Source organism: Electrona antarctica (assembly GCF_951216825.1).
Source record: "Electrona antarctica genome assembly, chromosome: 20".
In the NCBI taxonomy this organism is placed as follows: domain Eukaryota; kingdom Metazoa; phylum Chordata; class Actinopteri; order Myctophiformes; family Myctophidae; genus Electrona; species Electrona antarctica.
This window is the reverse complement of record NC_136801.1, coordinates 648,373-667,544: the sequence shown is the minus strand read 5'-3', so window position 1 is coordinate 667,544 and position 19,172 is coordinate 648,373. Positions and strand designations below refer to the sequence as shown.

Genomic DNA, 19,172 nt, shown 5'->3' with positions numbered 1-19,172 from the left:
ACACACACACACACACACACACACAGCTGAGACAGCTACTGGAGAAGGTACACACACACACACACACACACACACACACACACACACACACACACACACACACAGCTGAGACAGCTACTGGAGAAGGTACACGCACACACACACACACACACACACACACACACACACACATACACACACACACACACACACACACACACACACACACACACACACACACACACACACACACACAGCTGATACAGCTACTGGAGAAGGTACACACACACACACACACACACACACACACACACACACACACACACACACACACACACAGCTGAGGCAGCTACTGGAGAAGGTACACACACACACACACACACACACACACACACACACACACACACACACACACACACACACACACACACACACACACACAGCTGAGGCAGCTACTGGAGAAGGTACACACACACACACACACACACACACACACACACACACACACACACACAGCTGATACAGCTACTGGAGAAGGTACACACACGCACGCCACACACACACACACACACACACACACACACACACACACACACACACACACACACACACACACACACACACAGCTGAGGCAGCTACTGGAGAAGGTACACACACACACACACACACACACACACACACACACACACACACACACACACACACACACACACACACACACACACACACACAGCTGAGACAGCTACTGGAGAAGGTATACACACACACACACACACACACACACACACACACACACACACACACACACACACACACACACACACACAGCTGAGACCGCTACTGGAGAAGGTACACGCACGCACGCACACACACACACACACACACACACACACACACACACACACACACACACACACACACACACACACACACACACACACACAGCTGAGACAGCTGCTTGAGAAGGTACACACACACACACACACACACACACACAGCAGACAGCTACTGGAGAAGGTACACGCACGCACGCACACACACAGCAGACACACACACACACAGCTACTCAAATAGTGTTTTAACCTTCATACGACCCTACTACGTATTAACACTAAAATGTGTTAATGCTAGTCATTAAGTTACTAATATAGCCTGAAGTAATTAGAGCGGGTCATGTTTGCATGTTTGGAATGGTAGCAGCTGAAATCAATAATATATCAGTATTCCGACATGAAGCAGCTCAGTGGCCTTGTGGTTAGAGTGTCCACCCTGAGACTGGGAGGTCGGGGTTCAACCCCCGGCCGGGTCATACCAAAGACTCTAAAAATGGGACCCAGTGCCTCCCTGCTGGGCACTCAGCATCAAGGGTTGGATTGTAAGTCCCTGCGACATACTAGCGTCATGTCCAGGGGGTGTACTTGTACATCAAGCTGCCTCACGCTACAGAAACAGGAGATAGGCTCCTGCTCCTATGGGCCTCATGGCTACAGAAACAGGAGATAGGCTCCTGCCCTTTGGGCCTCATGGCTACAGAAACAGGAGATAGGCTCCTGCCCTTTGGGCCTCATGGCTACAGAAACAGGAGATAGGCTCCTGCCCCTATGGGCCTCATGGCTACAGAAACAGGAGATAGGCTCCTGCCCCTATGGGCCTCATGGCTACAGAAACAGGAGACAGGCTCCTGCCCTATGGGCCTCATGGCTACAGAAACAGGAGATAGGCTCCTGCCCCTATATGGGCCTCATGGCTACAGAAACAGGAGACAGGCTCCTGCCCCTATGGGCCTCATGGCTACAGAAACAGGAGACAGGCTCCTGCCCTATGGGCCTCATGGCTACAGAAACAGGAGATAGGCTCCTGCCCCTATATGGGCCTCATGGCTACAGAAACAGGAGACAGGCTCCTGCCCCTATGGGCCTCATGGCTACAGAAACAGGAGACAGGCTCCTGCCCTATGGGCCTCATGGCTACAGAAACAGGAGATAGGCTCCTGCCCCTATATGGGCCTCATGGCTACAGAAACAGGAGACAGGCTCCTGCCCCTATGGGCCTCATGGCTACAGAAACAGGAGACAGGCTCCTGCCCTATGGGCCTCATGGCTACAGAAACAGGAGATAGGCTCCTGCCCCTATATGGGCCTCATGGCTACAGAAACAGGAGACAGGCTCCTGCCCCTATGGGCCTCATGGCTACAGAAACAGGAGACAGGCTCCTGCCCCTATGGGCCTCATGGCTACAGAAACAGGAGATAGGCTCCTGCCCCTATGGGCCTCATGGCTACAGAAACAGGAAATAGGCTCCTGCCCTTTGGGCCTCAGGGCTACAGAAACAGGAGATAGGCTCCTGCCCCTATGGGCCTCATGGCTACAGAAACAGGAGATAGGCTCCTGCCCTATGGGCCTCATGGCTACAGAAACAGGAGACAGGCTCCTGCCCCTATGGGCCTCATGGCTACAGAAACAGGAGATAGGCTCCTGCCCCTATGGGCCTCATGGCTACAGAAACAGGAGATAGGCTCCTGCCCCTATGGGCCTCATGGCTACAGAAACAGGAGATAGGCTCCTGCCCCTATGGGCCTCATGGCTACACAAACAGGAGACAGGCTCCTGCCCTTTGGGCCTCATGGCTACAGAAACAGGAGATAGGCTCCTGCCCCTATGGGCCTCATGGCTACAGAAACAGGAGATAGGCTCCTGCCCTATGGGCCTCATGGCTACAGAAACAGGAGACAGGCCCCTGCCCCTATGGGCCTCATGGCTACAGAAACAGGAGATAGGCTCCTGCCCCTATATGGGCCTCATGGCTACAGAAACAGGAAATAGGCTCCTGCCCTTTGGGCCTCAGGGCTACAGAAACAGGAGATAGGCTCCTGCCCTTTGGGCCTCAGGGCCTCAGGGCTACGAGCTTGCGTAGCCCTGAGCCCTGAGGCTACGAGCTTGTAGATCTGCTATTTTGTCAGTAGCTATAGTATAACACCATGCTTAAAACGCCAAAAGGGGTTCCCGCCCAGAATGGGAGTCTCAACCATCCATCCATGTCTATAAGTTTGTCCTGCCCGTGGCAGTGGGCTCTCCTCCACATTGATCCGTTTTCCCTGCCTCCCCTGATCCAGGGACTCAGACAGACTGCACAGTAAAACCAGGTGTTACTGCATCCCTCTGAGGCTGTGCAAAGCTCACGGCCTTAAGCTTAAGCTTGGCAATGTGCCACTACTAGACAGCCTACACGGCTGAGCGTGCAACCCCAACTTTGACACTTCATATAATACACTGTATATCAGGGGTGGGCAACTTTGACGATGGAGAGAGGGCCACTATAGTTCCACACTCACTCCAGAGGCCCACTATAGTTCCACACTCACTCCAGAGGGCCACTATAGTTCCACACTCACTCCAGAGGGCCACTATAGTTCCACACTCACTCCAGAGGGCCACTATAGTTCCACACTCACTCCAGAGGGCCACTGTAGTTCCACACTCACTCCAGAGGGCCACTATAGTTCCACACTCACTCCAGAGGGCCACTATAGTTCCACACTAACTCCAGAGGGCCAGTATAGTTCCACACTCACTCCAGAGGGGCCACTATAGTTCCACACTCACTCCAGAGGGCCACTATAGTTCCACACTCACTCCAGAGGGCCACTATAGTTCCACACTCACTCCCAGAGGGCCACTATAGTTCCACACTCACTCCCAGAGGGCCACTATAGTTCCACACTCACTCCAGAGGGGCCACTATAGTTCCACACTCACTCCAGAGGGGCCACTATAGTTCCCCACTCACTCCAGAGGGCCACTATAGTTCCACACTCACTCCAGAGGGCCACTATAGTTCCACACTCACTCCAGAGGGGCCACTATAGTTCCACACTCACTCCAGAGGGCCACTATAGTTCCACACTCACTCCAGAGGGGCCACTATAGTTCCACACTCACTCCAGAGGGAGGACCACTATAGTTCCACACTCACTCCAGAGGGAGGACCACTATAGTTCCACACTCACTCCAGAGGGAGGACCACTATAGTTCCACACTCACTCCAGAGGGGCCACTATAGTTCCCCACTCACTCCAGAGGGCCACTATAGTTCCACACTCACTCCAGAGGGCCACTATAGTTCCACACTCACTCCAGAGGGGCCACTATAGTTCCCCACTCACTTCAGAGGGCCACTATAGTTCCACACTCACTCCAGAGGGCCACTATAGTTCCACACTCACTCCAGAGGGAGGACCACTATAGTTCCAAACTCACTCCAGAGGGAGGACCACTATAGTTCCACACTCACTCCAGAGGGCCACTATAGTTCCACACTCACTCCAGAGGGGCCACTATAGTTCCCCACTCACTCCAGAGGGCCACTATAGTTCCACACTCACTCCAGAGGGCCACTATAGTTCCACACTCACTCCAGAGGGGCCACTATAGTTCCCCACTCACTCCAGAGGGCCACTATAGTTCCACACTCACTCCAGAGGGGCCACTATAGTTCCACACTCACTCCAGAGGGCCACTATAGTTCCACACTCACTCCAGAGGGGCCACTATAGTTCCACACTCACTCCAGAGGGAGGACCACTATAGTTCCACACTCACTCCAGAGGGAGGACCACTATAGTTCCACACTCACTCCAGAGGGCCACTATAGTTCCACACTCAATCCAGAGGGCCACTATAGTTCCACACTCACTCCAGAGGGCCACTATAGTTCCACACTCACTCCAGAGGGCCACTATAGTTCCACACTCACTCCAGAGGGCCACTATAGTTCCACACTCACTCCAGAGGGCCACTGTAGTTCCACACTCACTCCAGAGGGCCACTGTAGTTCCACACTCACTCCAGAGGGCCACTATAGTTCCACACCAGGGCCACTGTAGTTCCACACTCACTCCAGAGGGCCACTGTAGTTCCACACTCACTCCAGAGGGCCACTATAGTTCCACACTCACTCCAGAGGGCCACTATAGTTCCACACTCACTCCAGAGGGCCACTGTAGTTCCACACTCACTCCAGAGGGCCACTATAGTTCCACACTCACTCCAGAGGGCCACTATAGTTCCACACTCACTCCAGAGGGCCACTGTAGTTCCACACTCACTCCAGAGGGCCACTATAGTTCCACACTCACTCCAGAGGGCCACTGTAGTTCCACACTCACTCCAGAGGGCCACTGTAGTTCCACACTCACTCCAGAGGGCCACTGTAGTTCCACACGCACTCCAGAGGGCCACTGTAGTTCCACACTCACTCCAGAGGGCCACTGTAGTTCCACACTCACTCCAGAGGGCCACTGTAGTTCCACACTCACTCCAGAGGGCCACTGTAGTTCCACACTCACTCCAGAGGGCCACTATAGTTCCACACTCACTCCAGAGGGCCACTATAGTTCCACACTCACTCCAGAGGGCCACTATAGTTCCACACTCACTCCAGAGGGCCACTATAGTTCCACACTCACTCCAGAGGGCCACTATAGTTCCACACTCACTCCAGAGGGCCACTGTAGTTCCACACTCACTCCAGAGGGCCACTATAGTTCCACACTCACTCCAGAGGGCCACTATAGTTCCCCACTCACTCCAGAGGGCCACTATAGTTCCACACTCACTCCAGAGGGCCACTATAGTTCCACACTCACTCCAGAGGGGCCACTATAGTTCCCCACTCACTTCAGAGGGCCACTATAGTTCCACACTCACTCCAGAGGGCCACTATAGTTCCACACTCACTCCAGAGGGAGGACCACTATAGTTCCAAACTCACTCCAGAGGGAGGACCACTATAGTTCCACACTCACTCCAGAGGGCCACTATAGTTCCACACTCACTCCAGAGGGGCCACTATAGTTCCCCACTCACTCCAGAGGGCCACTATAGTTCCACACTCACTCCAGAGGGCCACTATAGTTCCACACTCAATCCAGAGGGGCCACTATAGTTCCCCACTCACTCCAGAGGGCCACTATAGTTCCACACTCACTCCAGAGGGGCCACTATAGTTCCACACTCACTCCAGAGGGCCACTATAGTTCCACACTCACTCCAGAGGGGCCACTATAGTTCCACACTCACTCCAGAGGGAGGACCACTATAGTTCCACACTCACTCCAGAGGGAGGACCACTATAGTTCCACACTCACTCCAGAGGGCCACTATAGTTCCACACTCACTCCAGAGGGCCACTATAGTTCCACACTCACTCCAGAGGGCCACTATAGTTCCACACTCACTCCAGAGGGCCACTATAGTTCCACACTCACTCCAGAGGGCCACTATAGTTCCACACTCACTCCAGAGGGCCACTGTAGTTCCACACTCACTCCAGAGGGCCACTGTAGTTCCACACTCACTCCAGAGGGCCACTATAGTTCCACACCAGGGCCACTGTAGTTCCACACTCACTCCAGAGGGCCACTGTAGTTCCACACTCACTCCAGAGGGCCACTATAGTTCCACACTCACTCCAGAGGGCCACTATAGTTCCACACTCACTCCAGAGGGCCACTGTAGTTCCACACTCACTCCAGAGGGCCACTATAGTTCCACACTCACTCCAGAGGGCCACTATAGTTCCACACTCACTCCAGAGGGCCACTATAGTTCCACACTCACTCCAGAGGGCCACTGTAGTTCCACACTCACTCCAGAGGGCCACTGTAGTTCCACACTCACTTCAGAGGGCCACTGTAGTTCCACACTCACTCCAGAGGGCCACTGTAGTTCCACACTCACTCCAGAGGGCCACTGTAGTTCCACACTCACTCCAGAGGGCCACTGTAGTTCCACACTCACTCCAGAGGGCCACTATAGTTCCACACTCACTCCAGAGGGCCACTGTAGTTCCACACTCACTCCAGAGGGCCACTGTAGTTCCACACTCACTCCAGAGGGCCACTGTAGTTCCACACGCACTCCAGAGGGCCACTGTAGTTCCACACTCACTCCAGAGGGCCACTGTAGTTCCACACTCACTCCAGAGGGCCACTGTAGTTCCACACTCACTCCAGAGGGCCACTGTAGTTCCACACTCACTCCAGAGGGCCACTATAGTTCCACACTCACTCCAGAGGGCCACTATAGTTCCACACTCACTCCAGAGGGCCACTATAGTTCCACACTCACTCCAGAGGGCCACTATAGTTCCACACTCACTCCAGAGGGCCACTATAGTTCCACACTCACTCCAGAGGGCCACTGTAGTTCCACACTCACTCCAGAGGGCCACTATAGTTCCACACTCACTCCAGAGGGCCACTATAGTTCCACACTCACTCCAGAGGGCCACTGTAGTTCCACACTCACTCCAGAGGGCCACTGTAGTTCCACACTCACTCATACTCCAGTCTACAAGCTCACAACGCGTCGCGACGCGCTGTGAACTTGTAGATCGGCTATTTTCAGCATGCAACTAATTGTAAAATGACTCGTACTGGATCTCTTGTCCACTAGTCCCTTCCTAACATTTTAGTCTAGTTTTCATTTGTTGACGAAATTGTCAGTATATTTAGTCTCAGTTTTAGTCGTCGTGGCTTAGTTTTCATTTTTTAGTTTTTGTCAGTGGAAAAAAGGCAGTCGACGACCATTTTTCGACCAGCATCGTTAGGGTTAAATCAACACTGTGAACAACAGCATCGTTAGGGTTAAATCAACACTGTGAACAACAGCATCGTTAGGGTTAAATCAACACTGTGAACAACAGCATCGTTAGGGTTAAATCAACACTGTGAACAACAGCATCGTTAGGGTTAAATCAACACTGTGAACAACAGCATCGTTAGGGTTAAATCAACACTGTGAACAACAGCATCGTTAGGGTTAAATCAACACTGTGAACAACAGCATCGTTAGGGTTAAATCAACACTGTGAACAACAGCATCGTTAGGGTTAAATCAACCCTGTGAACAACAGCATCGTTAGGGTTAAATCAACACTGTGAACAACAGCATCGTTAGGGTTAAATCAACACTGTGAACAACAGCATCGTTAGGGTTAAATCAACCCTGTGAACAACAGCATCGTTAGGGTTAAATCAACACTGTGAACAACAGCATCGTTAGGGTTAAATCAACACTGTGAACAACAGCATCGTTAGGGTTAAATCAACACTGTGAACAACAGCATCGTTAGGGTTAAATCAACACTGTGAACAACAGCATCGTTAGGGTTAAATCAACACTGTGAACAACAGCATCGTTAGGGTTAAATCAACACTGTGAACAACAGCATCGTTAGGGTTAAATCAACACTGTGAACAACAGCATCGTTAGGGTTAAATCAACACTGTGAACAACAGCATCGTTAGGGTTAAATCAACACTGTGAACAACAGCATCGTTAGGGTTAAATCAACACTGTGAACAACAGCATCGTTAGGGTTAAATCAACACTGTGAACAACAGCATCGTTAGGGTTAAATCAACACTGTGAACAACAGCATCGTTAGGGTTAAATCAACACTGTGAACAACAGGATCGTTAGGGTTAAATCAACACTGTGAACAACAGCATCGTTAGGGTTAAATCAACACTGTGAACAACAGCATCGTTAGGGTTAAATCAACACTGTGAACAACAGCATCGTTAGGGTTAAATCAACACTGTGAACAACAGCATCGTTAGTGTTAAATCAACACTGTGAACAACAGCATCGTTAGGGTTAAATCAACACTGTGAACAACAGCATCGTTAGGGTTAAATCAACACTGTGAACAACAGCATCGTTAGGGTTAAATCAACACTGTGAACAACAGCATCGTTAGGGTTAAACAGCATCGTTTGTAGCTCATCCTGTAAATCAACACTGTGAACAACAGCATCGTTTGTAGCTCATCCTCGCCCGACGGTTCTTAAATCAACACTGTGAACAACAGCATCGTTTGTAGCTCATCCTAAATCAACACTGTGAACAACAGCATCGTTTGTAGCTCATCCTAAATCAACACTGTGAACAACAGCATCGTTTGTAGCTCATCCTAAATCAACACTGTGAACAACAGCATCGTTTGTAGCTCATCCTAAATCAACACTGTGAACAACAGCATCGTTTGTAGCTCATCCTCGCCCGACGGTTCTTAAATCAACACTGTGAACAACAGCATCATTTGTAGCTCATCCTAAATCAACACTGTGAACAACAGCATCGTTAGGGTTAAATCAACACTGGGAACAACAGCCTCGTTAGGGTTAAATCAACACTGTGAACAACAGCATCGTTAGGGTTAAATCAACACTGTGAACAACAGCATCGTTAGGGTTAAATCAACACTGTGAACAACAGCATCGTTAGGGTTAAATCAACACTGTGAACAACAGCATCGTTAGGGTTAAATCAACACTGTGAACAACAGCATCGTTAGGGTTAAATCAACACTGTGAACAACAGCATTGTTTGTAGCTCATCCTCAACACTGTGAACAACAGCATCGTTTGTAGCTCATCCTCAACACTGTGAACAACAGCATCGTTTGTAGCTCATCCTCGCCCGACGGTTCTTAACACGAGGAGTTCAAACTGACAGCAGAACTTTTAAACACCTGCACTCCTGATTGATGGCCCAGCTGTTGATCATCTGTCTTAACGACGCATGGCAGTCTGGCGAGAATGCGTGCGTTCCTGTACTCGTTTCTCTGTGGATAAACGTTGTTCATCGTTTAATTAAGGATTATCGAGCGTGTGTGTGTGTGTGTGTGTGTGTGTGTGTGTGTGTGTGTGTGTGTGTGTGTGTGTGTGTGTGTGTGTGTGTGTGTGTGTGTGTGTGTGTGTGTGTGTGTGTGTGTGTGTGTGTGTGTGTGCGTGCGTGCGCGTGCTGCTCACCATTACCACGTGTGTGTGCGTGTGTGTGTGTGTGTGTGTGTGTGTGTGTGTGTCAGTGCCTCCGGTATATCTGTGTATACGCAGAGGACAAACTCTCCGGTGACACAGGCATGAAATTGTCTTGAGAGATCTAGCATGGAAAAGCAAACAGCACATCTTATCGCCTATGATGGGGTTTAGGGATCATTGTGTACATTATTGTACCATCTCTTCTTCCTGTTTATATTATTAGATCCACTTGTTTATTCTGCGTCCCTGTTCTCTATCATGATTGGATACAATCTGCGTCCCTGTTCTCTATCATGATTGGATACAATTGCTGTCCCAGTTTCACTTTATGAAAATGCATTTTCTGTTTAACAGTACGGGTCGTACAGTCAAAGGGGAGATGCTAAAAAAGATAACACAAAAAGCCCCATGGGCAGGGAGGGGCTCGTTTCCGTTGTGGTATGCCTTTATTTATACTCAATTAATCAAGTCCTCCCCCCTCCACCAGGTACAGAACATGTCTCAACCTGCCCCCCTCCCCCCCTCCACCAGGTACAGAACATGTCTCAACCTGCCCCCCCCTCCCCCCCTCCACCAGGTACAGAACATGTCTCAACCTGCCCCCCCCTCCCCCCTCCACCAGGTATAGAACATGTCTCAACCTGCCCCCCCTCCCCCCTCCACCAGGTACAGAACATGTCTCAACCTGCCCCCCTCCACCAGGTACAGAACATGTCTCAACCTGCCCCCCTCCCCCCCTCCACCAGGTACAGAACATGTCTCAACCTGCCCCCCCTCCCCCCTCCACCAGGTACAGAACATGTCTCAACCTGCCCCCCCTCCCCCCTCCACCAGGTACAGAACATGTCTCAACCTGCCCCCCTCCCCCCCTCCACCAGGTACAGAACATGTCTCAACCTGCCCCCTCCCCCCCTCCACCAGGTACAGAACATGTCTCAACCTGCCCCCCTCCCCCCCTCCACCAGGTACAGAACATGTCTCAACCTGCCCCCCTCCCCCCCTCCACCAGGTCCAGAACATGTCTCAACCTGGCCCCCTCCACCAGGTACAGAACATGTCTCAACCTGCCCCCCTCCTCCCCTCCACCAGGTACAGAACCTGCCCCCCTCCCCCCTCCACCAGGTCCAGAACATGTCTCAACCTGCCCCCCTCCCCCCCTCCACCAGGTACAGAACATGTCTCAACCTGCCCCCCCCTCCCCCCTCCACCAGGTACAGAACATGTCTCAACCTGCCCCCCCTCCCCCCTCCACCAGGTACAGAACATGTCTCAACCTGCCCCCCTCCCCCCCTCCACCAGGTACAGAACATGTCTCAACCTGCCCCCCTCCCCCCCTCCACCAGGTACAGAACATGTCTCAACCTGCCCCCCTCCCCCCCTCCACCAGGTACAGAACATGTTTCAACCTGCCCCCCTCCCCCCCTCCACCAGGTACAGAACATGTCTCAACCTGCCCCCCTCCCCCCCTCCACCAGGTACAGAACATGTTTCAACCTGCCCCCCTCCCCCCCTCCACCAGGTACAGAACATGTCTCAACCTGCCCCCCTCCCCCCCTCCACCAGGTACAGAACCTGCCCCCCTCCCCCCTCCACCAGGTCCAGAACATGTCTCAACCTGCCCCCCTCCCCCCCTCCACCAGGTACAGAACATGTCTCAACCTGCCCCCCTCCCCCCCTCCACCAGGTCCAGAACATGTCTCAACCTGGCCCCCTCCCCCCTCCCCCCTCCACCAGGTACAGAACATGTCTCAACCTGCCCCCCTCCTCCCCTCCACCAGGTACAGAACATGTCTCAACCTGCCCCCTCCCCCCCTCCACCAGGTACAGAACATGTCTCAACCTGCCCCCCTCCCCCCTCCACCAGGTACAGAACATGTCTCAACCTGCCCCCCTCCCCCCCTCCACCAGGTCCAGAACATGTCTCAACCTGCCCCCCCCTCCCCCCTCCACCAGGTCCAGAACATGTCTCAACCTGCCCCCCCCTCCCCCCTCCACCAGGTCCAGAACATGTCTCAACCTGCCCCCCTCCACCAGGTACAGAACATGTCTCAACCTGCCCCCCTCCACCAGGTACAGAACCTGCCCCCCTCCCCCCTCCACCAGGTCCAGAACATGTCTCAACCTGCCCCCCTCCCCCCCTCCACCAGGTACAGAACATGTCTCAACCTGCCCCCCTCCCCCCCTCCACCAGGTCCAGAACATGTCTCAACCTGGCCCCCTCCCCCCTCCACCAGGTACAGAACATGTCTCAACCTGCCCCCCTCCCCCCTCCACCAGGTCCAGAACATGTCTCAACCTGCCCCCCTCCTCCCCTCCACCAGGTACAGAACATGTCTCAACCTGCCCCCCTCCCCCCCTCCACCAGGTACAGAACATGTCTCAACCTGCCCCCCTCCCCCCTCCACCAGGTACAGAACATGTCTCAACCTGCCCCCCTCCCCCCCTCCACCAGGTCCAGAACATGTCTCAACCTGCCCCCCCCCCTCCCCCCTCCACCAGGTCCAGAACATGTCTCAACCTGCCCCCCCCTCCCCCCTCCACCAGGTCCAGAACATGTCTCAACCTGCCCCCCTCCACCAGGTACAGAACATGTCTCAACCTGCCCCCCTCCCCCCCTCCACCAGGTCCAGAACATGTCTCAACCTGCCCCCCTCCCCCCCTCCACCAGGTACAGAACATGTCTCAACCTGCCCCCCTCCCCCCCTCCACCAGGTACAGAACATGTCTCAACCTGCCCCCCTCCCCCCCTCCACCAGGTACAGAACATGTTTCAACCTGCCCCCCTCCCCCCCTCCACCAGGTACAGAACATGTCTCAACCTGCCCCCCTCCCCCCTCCACCAGGTACAGAACATGTCTCAACCTGCCCCCCCCTCCCCCCTCCACCAGGTCCAGAACATGTCTCAACCTGCCCCCCTCCACCAGGTACAGAACATGTCTCAACCTGCCCCCCTCCCCCCCTCCACCAGGTCCAGAACATGTCTCAACCTGCCCCCCTCCCCCCTCCACCAGGTCCAGAACATGTCTCAACCTGCCCCCCTCCCCCCCTCCACCAGGTACAGAACATGTCTCAACCTGCCCCCCTCCCCCCCTCCACCAGGTACAGAACATGTCTCAACCTGCCCCCCCTCCCCCCCTCCACCAGGTACAGAACATGTCTCAACCTGCCCCCCTCCCCCCCTCCACCAGGTCCAGAACATGTCTCAACCTGCCCCCTCCCCCCCTCCACCAGGTACAGAACATGTCTCAACCTGCCCCCTCCCCCCCTCCACCAGGTACAGAACATGTCTCAACCTGGCCCCTCCCCCCTCCACCAGGTACAGAACATGTCTCAACCTGCCCCCCTCCACCAGGTACAGAACATGTCTCAACCTGCCCCCCTCCCCCCCTCCACCAGGTACAGAACCTGCCCCCCTCCCCCCTCCACCAGGTCCAGAACATGTCTCAACCTGCCCCCCTCCCCCCCTCCACCAGGTACAGAACATGTCTCAACCTGCCCCCCTCCCCCCCTCCACCAGGTCCAGAACATGTCTCAACCTGGCCCCCTCCCCCCTCCACCAGGTACAGAACATGTCTCAACCTGCCCCCCTCCCCCCTCCACCAGGTCCAGAACATGTCTCAACCTGCCCCCCTCCTCCCCTCCACCAGGTACAGAACATGTCTCAACCTGCCCCCCTCCCCCCCTCCACCAGGTACAGAACATGTCTCAACCTGCCCCCCTCCCCCCTCCACCAGGTACAGAACATGTCTCAACCTGCCCCCCTCCCCCCCTCCACCAGGTCCAGAACATGTCTCAACCTGCCCCCCCCCCTCCCCCCTCCACCAGGTCCAGAACATGTCTCAACCTGCCCCCCCCTCCCCCCTCCACCAGGTCCAGAACATGTCTCAACCTGCCCCCCTCCACCAGGTACAGAACATGTCTCAACCTGCCCCCCTCCCCCCCTCCACCAGGTCCAGAACATGTCTCAACCTGCCCCCCTCCCCCCCTCCACCAGGTACAGAACATGTCTCAACCTGCCCCCCTCCCCCCCTCCACCAGGTACAGAACATGTCTCAACCTGCCCCCCTCCCCCCCTCCACCAGGTACAGAACATGTTTCAACCTGCCCCCCTCCCCCCCTCCACCAGGTACAGAACATGTCTCAACCTGCCCCCCTCCCCCCTCCACCAGGTACAGAACATGTCTCAACCTGCCCCCCCCTCCCCCCTCCACCAGGTCCAGAACATGTCTCAACCTGCCCCCCCTCCACCAGGTACAGAACATGTCTCAACCTGCCCCCCTCCCCCCCTCCACCAGGTCCAGAACATGTCTCAACCTGCCCCCCTCCCCCCTCCACCAGGTCCAGAACATGTCTCAACCTGCCCCCCTCCCCCCCTCCACCAGGTACAGAACATGTCTCAACCTGCCCCCCTCCCCCCTCCACCAGGTACAGAACATGTCTCAACCTGCCCCCCCTCCCCCCCTCCACCAGGTACAGAACATGTCTCAACCTGCCCCCCTCCCCCCCTCCACCAGGTCCAGAACATGTCTCAACCTGCCCCCTCCCCCCCTCCACCAGGTACAGAACATGTCTCAACCTGCCCCCTCCCCCCCTCCACCAGGTACAGAACATGTCTCAACCTGGCCCCTCCCCCCTCCACCAGGTACAGAACATGTCTCAACCTGCCCCCCTCCACCAGGTACAGAACATGTCTCAACCTGCCCCCCTCCCCCCCTCCACCAGGTCCAGAACATGTCTCAACCTGCCCCCTCCCCCCCTCCACCAGGTACAGAACATGTCTCAACCTGCCCCCCTCCCCCCTCCACCAGGTACAGAACATGTCTCAACCTGGCCCCTCCCCCCTCCACCAGGTCCAGAACATGTCTCAACCTGCCCCCCTCCACCAGGTACAGAACATGTCTCAACCTGCCCCCCTCCCCCCTCCACCAGGTACAGAACATGTCTCAACCTGCCCCCCTCCCCCCCTCCACCAGGTACAGCACATGTCTCAACCTGCCCCCCTCCCCCCTCCACCAGGTACAGAACATGTCTCAACCTGCCCCCCTCCCCCCTCCACCAGGTACAGAACATGTCTCAACCTGCCCCCCTCCACCAGGTACAGAACATGTCTCAACCTGCCCCCCTCCACCAGGTACAGAACATGTCTCAACCTGCCCCCCCTCCACCAGGTACAGAACATGTCTCAACCTGCCCCCCTCCACCAGGTACAGAACATGTCTCAACCTGCCCCCCTCCACCAGGTACAGAACATGTCTCAACCTGCCCCCCTCCCCCCCTCCACCAGGTACAGAACATGTCCCAGTCCATCGAGGTTCTCAACCTGCGCACCCAGAGAGACTTCCAGTACGTCATCAAGATGGAGAACCAGATGAAAGGTCTGAGGTCAAAGTTCAGGCAGATCGAGGACGACAGGAAGACCACCATGGCTAGGAACTTCCAGGTACTGACTGCGTGCGTGCGTGCGTGCGTGCGTGCGTGCGTGCGTGCGTGCGTGCGTGCAAGAGATATAAGAGTGTGTTAAAAGTTATTTCATGGAAAACCCCTTGAGATGTTATCATCAGTGGTGAAAAGTAACTAAGTACATTTACTTAAGTGCTGTACTTAAGTACAATTTTGAGTTTATTTGTACTTTACTTGAGCGTTTCCAATTTCCAAAACTTCTACTCCACTACATTTATTACAACACTTTAATTATAGTTACCAGTGACTTTGTAGATTTTGATTATCATCCAAAACATACATTCATCACTTATAGTTCAGCCCTACATGTACTTGTACAGTATATACATTTATAGTATATACACTTATAGTTCAGCCCTACATGTACTTGTACAGTATATACATTTATAGTATATACACTTATAGTTCAGCCCTACATGTACTTGTACAGTATATACATTTATAGTATATACACTTATAGTTCAGCCCTACATGTACTTGTACAGTATATACATTTATAGTATATACACTTATAGTTCAGCCCTACATGTACTTGTACAGTATATACATTTATAGTTCAGCCCTACATGTACTTGTACAGTATATACATTTATAGTATATACACTTATAGTTCAGCCCTACATGTACTTGTACAGTATATACATTTATAGTATATACACTTATAGTTCAGCCCTACATGTACTTGTACAGTATATACATTTATAGTATATACACTTATAGTTCAGCCCTACATGTACTTGTACAGTATATACATTTATAGTTCAGCCCTACATGTACTTGTACAGTATATACATTTCGGGCCATTTTAAAATAGCCGATCGTCTATTTTCAAATACCAATACTTTTGGTACTTTTACTCAAGTACATTTTGAATATTCAGACTTGTAACTTGTAACAGAGTATTTCTATATATCAGTATTGATACTTTTACTTATGTAAGTAAGTGGCTCAAGAGGTAGAGCAGGTCGTCCAATGATCCATGGGTCGGCGGTTCGAATCCCGGCTCCTCCTGTCTACATGTCGAAGTGTCCTTGGGCAAGACACTGAACCCCAAATTGCTCCCGATGTGCTGGTTGGTGCCTTGCCTGGCTTCCGCCGCAATCAGTGTATGAATGGGTGAATGTAATGCACAATCTATGTAAAGCGCCTTGGATAAAGGCGCTATATAAAATGCACCATTTACCATTTAAGTACAACAATGTGAGTACTATTTTACCACCACTGGCCCTGATCCAGAGCAACTAATTTTAACCCATTTGGACCTGAGACTGTTTGTCTTCAAAGCCCAAAATGGGCTTGCCCCCCCCCCCCCCCCCCACCCCCTGCCCCCCCCCGTCTCAGCCAGACCCTTGAGGTCAGCTGACCAACTGCTTTTGATTGTGCCCGGAACCTCACGTGTCGCTAGAGGTGACCGAGCCTTCTCTGTGGAATGCCCTGCCCCCTCCCATCCGCTCTGCCCAGTCCCTGGGGGTTTTTACATCTCTCCTAAAGACACACTTTTTCTCTTTTTCTTTTAATGTTGTCTGAAAACGCATACATTATATATATTATATACCGTTTGTATATACTTCTGCTCTCACTTGTTGCTTTGTTTTTTGTTTTGTTTGTTTTTCTTTACATGCTCATGTTCAGCACTTTGGTTTGTCTTCGGTCAATGTAAATGTGCTATACAAATAACATTTGATTTGATTTGATTTGAGACCAGATTCTACAAATGACTTCAAAATTATTAGTTTCCTGAAGAAAAACTAAAACTATCAGTGGTCCTCAAACGTTTTCATGTCAAGGACCCCCACAGATTATATGTAATTGCCCCGCGGACCCCCATCTGAAAATATGTTGTTCCAGGGACCCCCCCCCCCCCCCCCCCCTCCCCGCCCCTCAGAAGCAAAGTTAAAAACATTCGCCATGAAAGAATAATTAACATACAGTATATTCAAAGATTTCCAGAACGTTTTCAAAACGATATATATATATATATATATATCTTTTTTTCAAATACCAGATGTACGAGCTTGTAGATCTGCTATTGTTCAACAGCTTGTAGATCTGCTATTGTCCAACAGCTTGTAGATCTGCTATTGTTCAACAGCTTGTAGATCTGCTATTGTCCAACAGCTTGTAGATCTGCTATTGTTCAACAGCTTGTAGATCTGCTATTGTCCAACAGCTTGTAGATCTGCTATTGTTCAACAGCTTGTAGATCTGCTATTGTTCAACAGCTTGTAGATCTGCTATTGTCCAACAGCTTGTAGATCTGCTATTGTTCAACAGCTTTTAGATCTGCTATTGTTCAACAGCTTGTAGATCTGCTATTGTTCAACAGCTTGTAGATCTGCTATTGTTCAACAGCTTGTAGATCTGCTATTGTCCAACAGCTTGTAGATCTGCTATTGTTCAACAGCTTGTAGATCTGCTATTGTCCAACAGCTTGTAGATCTGCTATTGTTCAACAGCTTTTAGATCTGCTATTGTTCAACAGCTTGTAGATCTGCTATTGTTCAACAGCTTGTAGATCTGCTATTGTCCAACAGCTTGTAGATCTGCTATTGTTCAACAGCTTGTAGATCTGCTATTGTTCAACAGCTTTTAGATCTGCTATTGTCCAACAGCTTGTAGATCTGCTATTGTTCAACAGCTTTTAGATCTGCTATTGTCCAACAGCTTGTAGATCTGCTATTGTTCAACAGCTTTTAGATCTGCTATTGTTCAACAGCTTGTAGATCTGCTATTGTTCAACAGCTTTTAGATCTGCTATTGTTCAACAGCTTGTAGATCTGCTATTGTTCAACAGCTTGTAGATCTGCTATTGTTCAACAGCTTGTAGATCTGCTATTGTCCAACAGCTTGTAGATCTGCTATTGTTCAACAGCTTGTAGATCTGCTATTGTTCAACAGCTTGTAGATCTGCTATTGTTCAACAGCTTGTAGATCTGCTATTGTTCAACAGCTTGTAGATCTGCTATTGTCCAACATCTTGTAGATCTGCTATTGTCCAACAGCTTGTAGATCTGCTATTGTTCAACAGCTTGTAGATCTGCTATTGTCCAACAGCTTGTAGATCTGCTATTGTTCAACAGCTTGTAGATCTGCTATTGTCCAACAGCTTGTAGATCTGCTATTGTCCAACAGCTTGTAGATCTGCTATTGCCCAACAGCTTGTAGATCTGCTATTGTCCTGAAATAAATATTTTCACGATTTTTCAAAAACAGCAGACCTACGAGCTTGTAGATCTGCTGTTTTTCAATAGCTAAAGTATAACATAATGCTTTAAAACACCAAAACGCGTTCCCGTCCCCAAAACGGGTTAAAGTCTGCTTTTAGTTCTACAAGGATTTATTTGCTTATTATTTTATTTATTGTCTCATTCAGGCCAGGCCGGCGCTAACTACACCTGCTGCCACCAGGGATTATTACAGCATAAATAATAATTACATTTTATGGCAGGTTGGCGATATTTAACGACAGGCGCTGTAATAATTCCAAGAGATGCTTTGGAAATCCCGTTGATCCCCACGTGAGACGTTCACTGCAACTCTCCTCAAGTAGAAAGGTGATGCAGTTCAAGAACCAAATGAACCCATTCTGGGCGGGAACCCCTTTTGTTGTTTTAAGCATTACGTTATACTTTAGCTCTTGAAAAAATAGCAGATCTAACAAGCTCGTAGCAAAACGACCGGAACTACTTCATATTTCACCAAAACCAGAGCAGAACTCCCACCACGGGACTGGGCCAATCGATTAATACAGTTGCAACCACTATATTAATGAAAGATAAGTTTAAACAAATCTGAACTATCGATCCCTTTTAGGGCAGATGTTTGCACTTTAAATGAACACATGTAAACGTCCCCGTGTTCCTTCGCCATGTCTTCAAAGCAGACATCTGTATCCTATAGTCCTCT

At 51.5% G+C, this 19,172-nt stretch overlaps 1 protein-coding gene across 1 annotated transcript in view; it reads left to right on the top strand.

Moving 5' to 3' along the window:
- The window catches only part of olfm3a (olfactomedin 3a), a gene marked incomplete at its 3' end in the record, with an annotated part of 80,349 nt that overhangs the window by 36,216 nt on the left and 24,961 nt on the right, over nt 1-19,172 (top strand). The window contains exon 3 of the mRNA XM_079489487.1: nt 15,091-15,246. Within this exon, the coding sequence (XP_079345613.1) occupies nt 15,091-15,246 (156 nt within the window). The remainder of the gene's footprint in view (nt 1-15,090; nt 15,247-19,172) is intronic.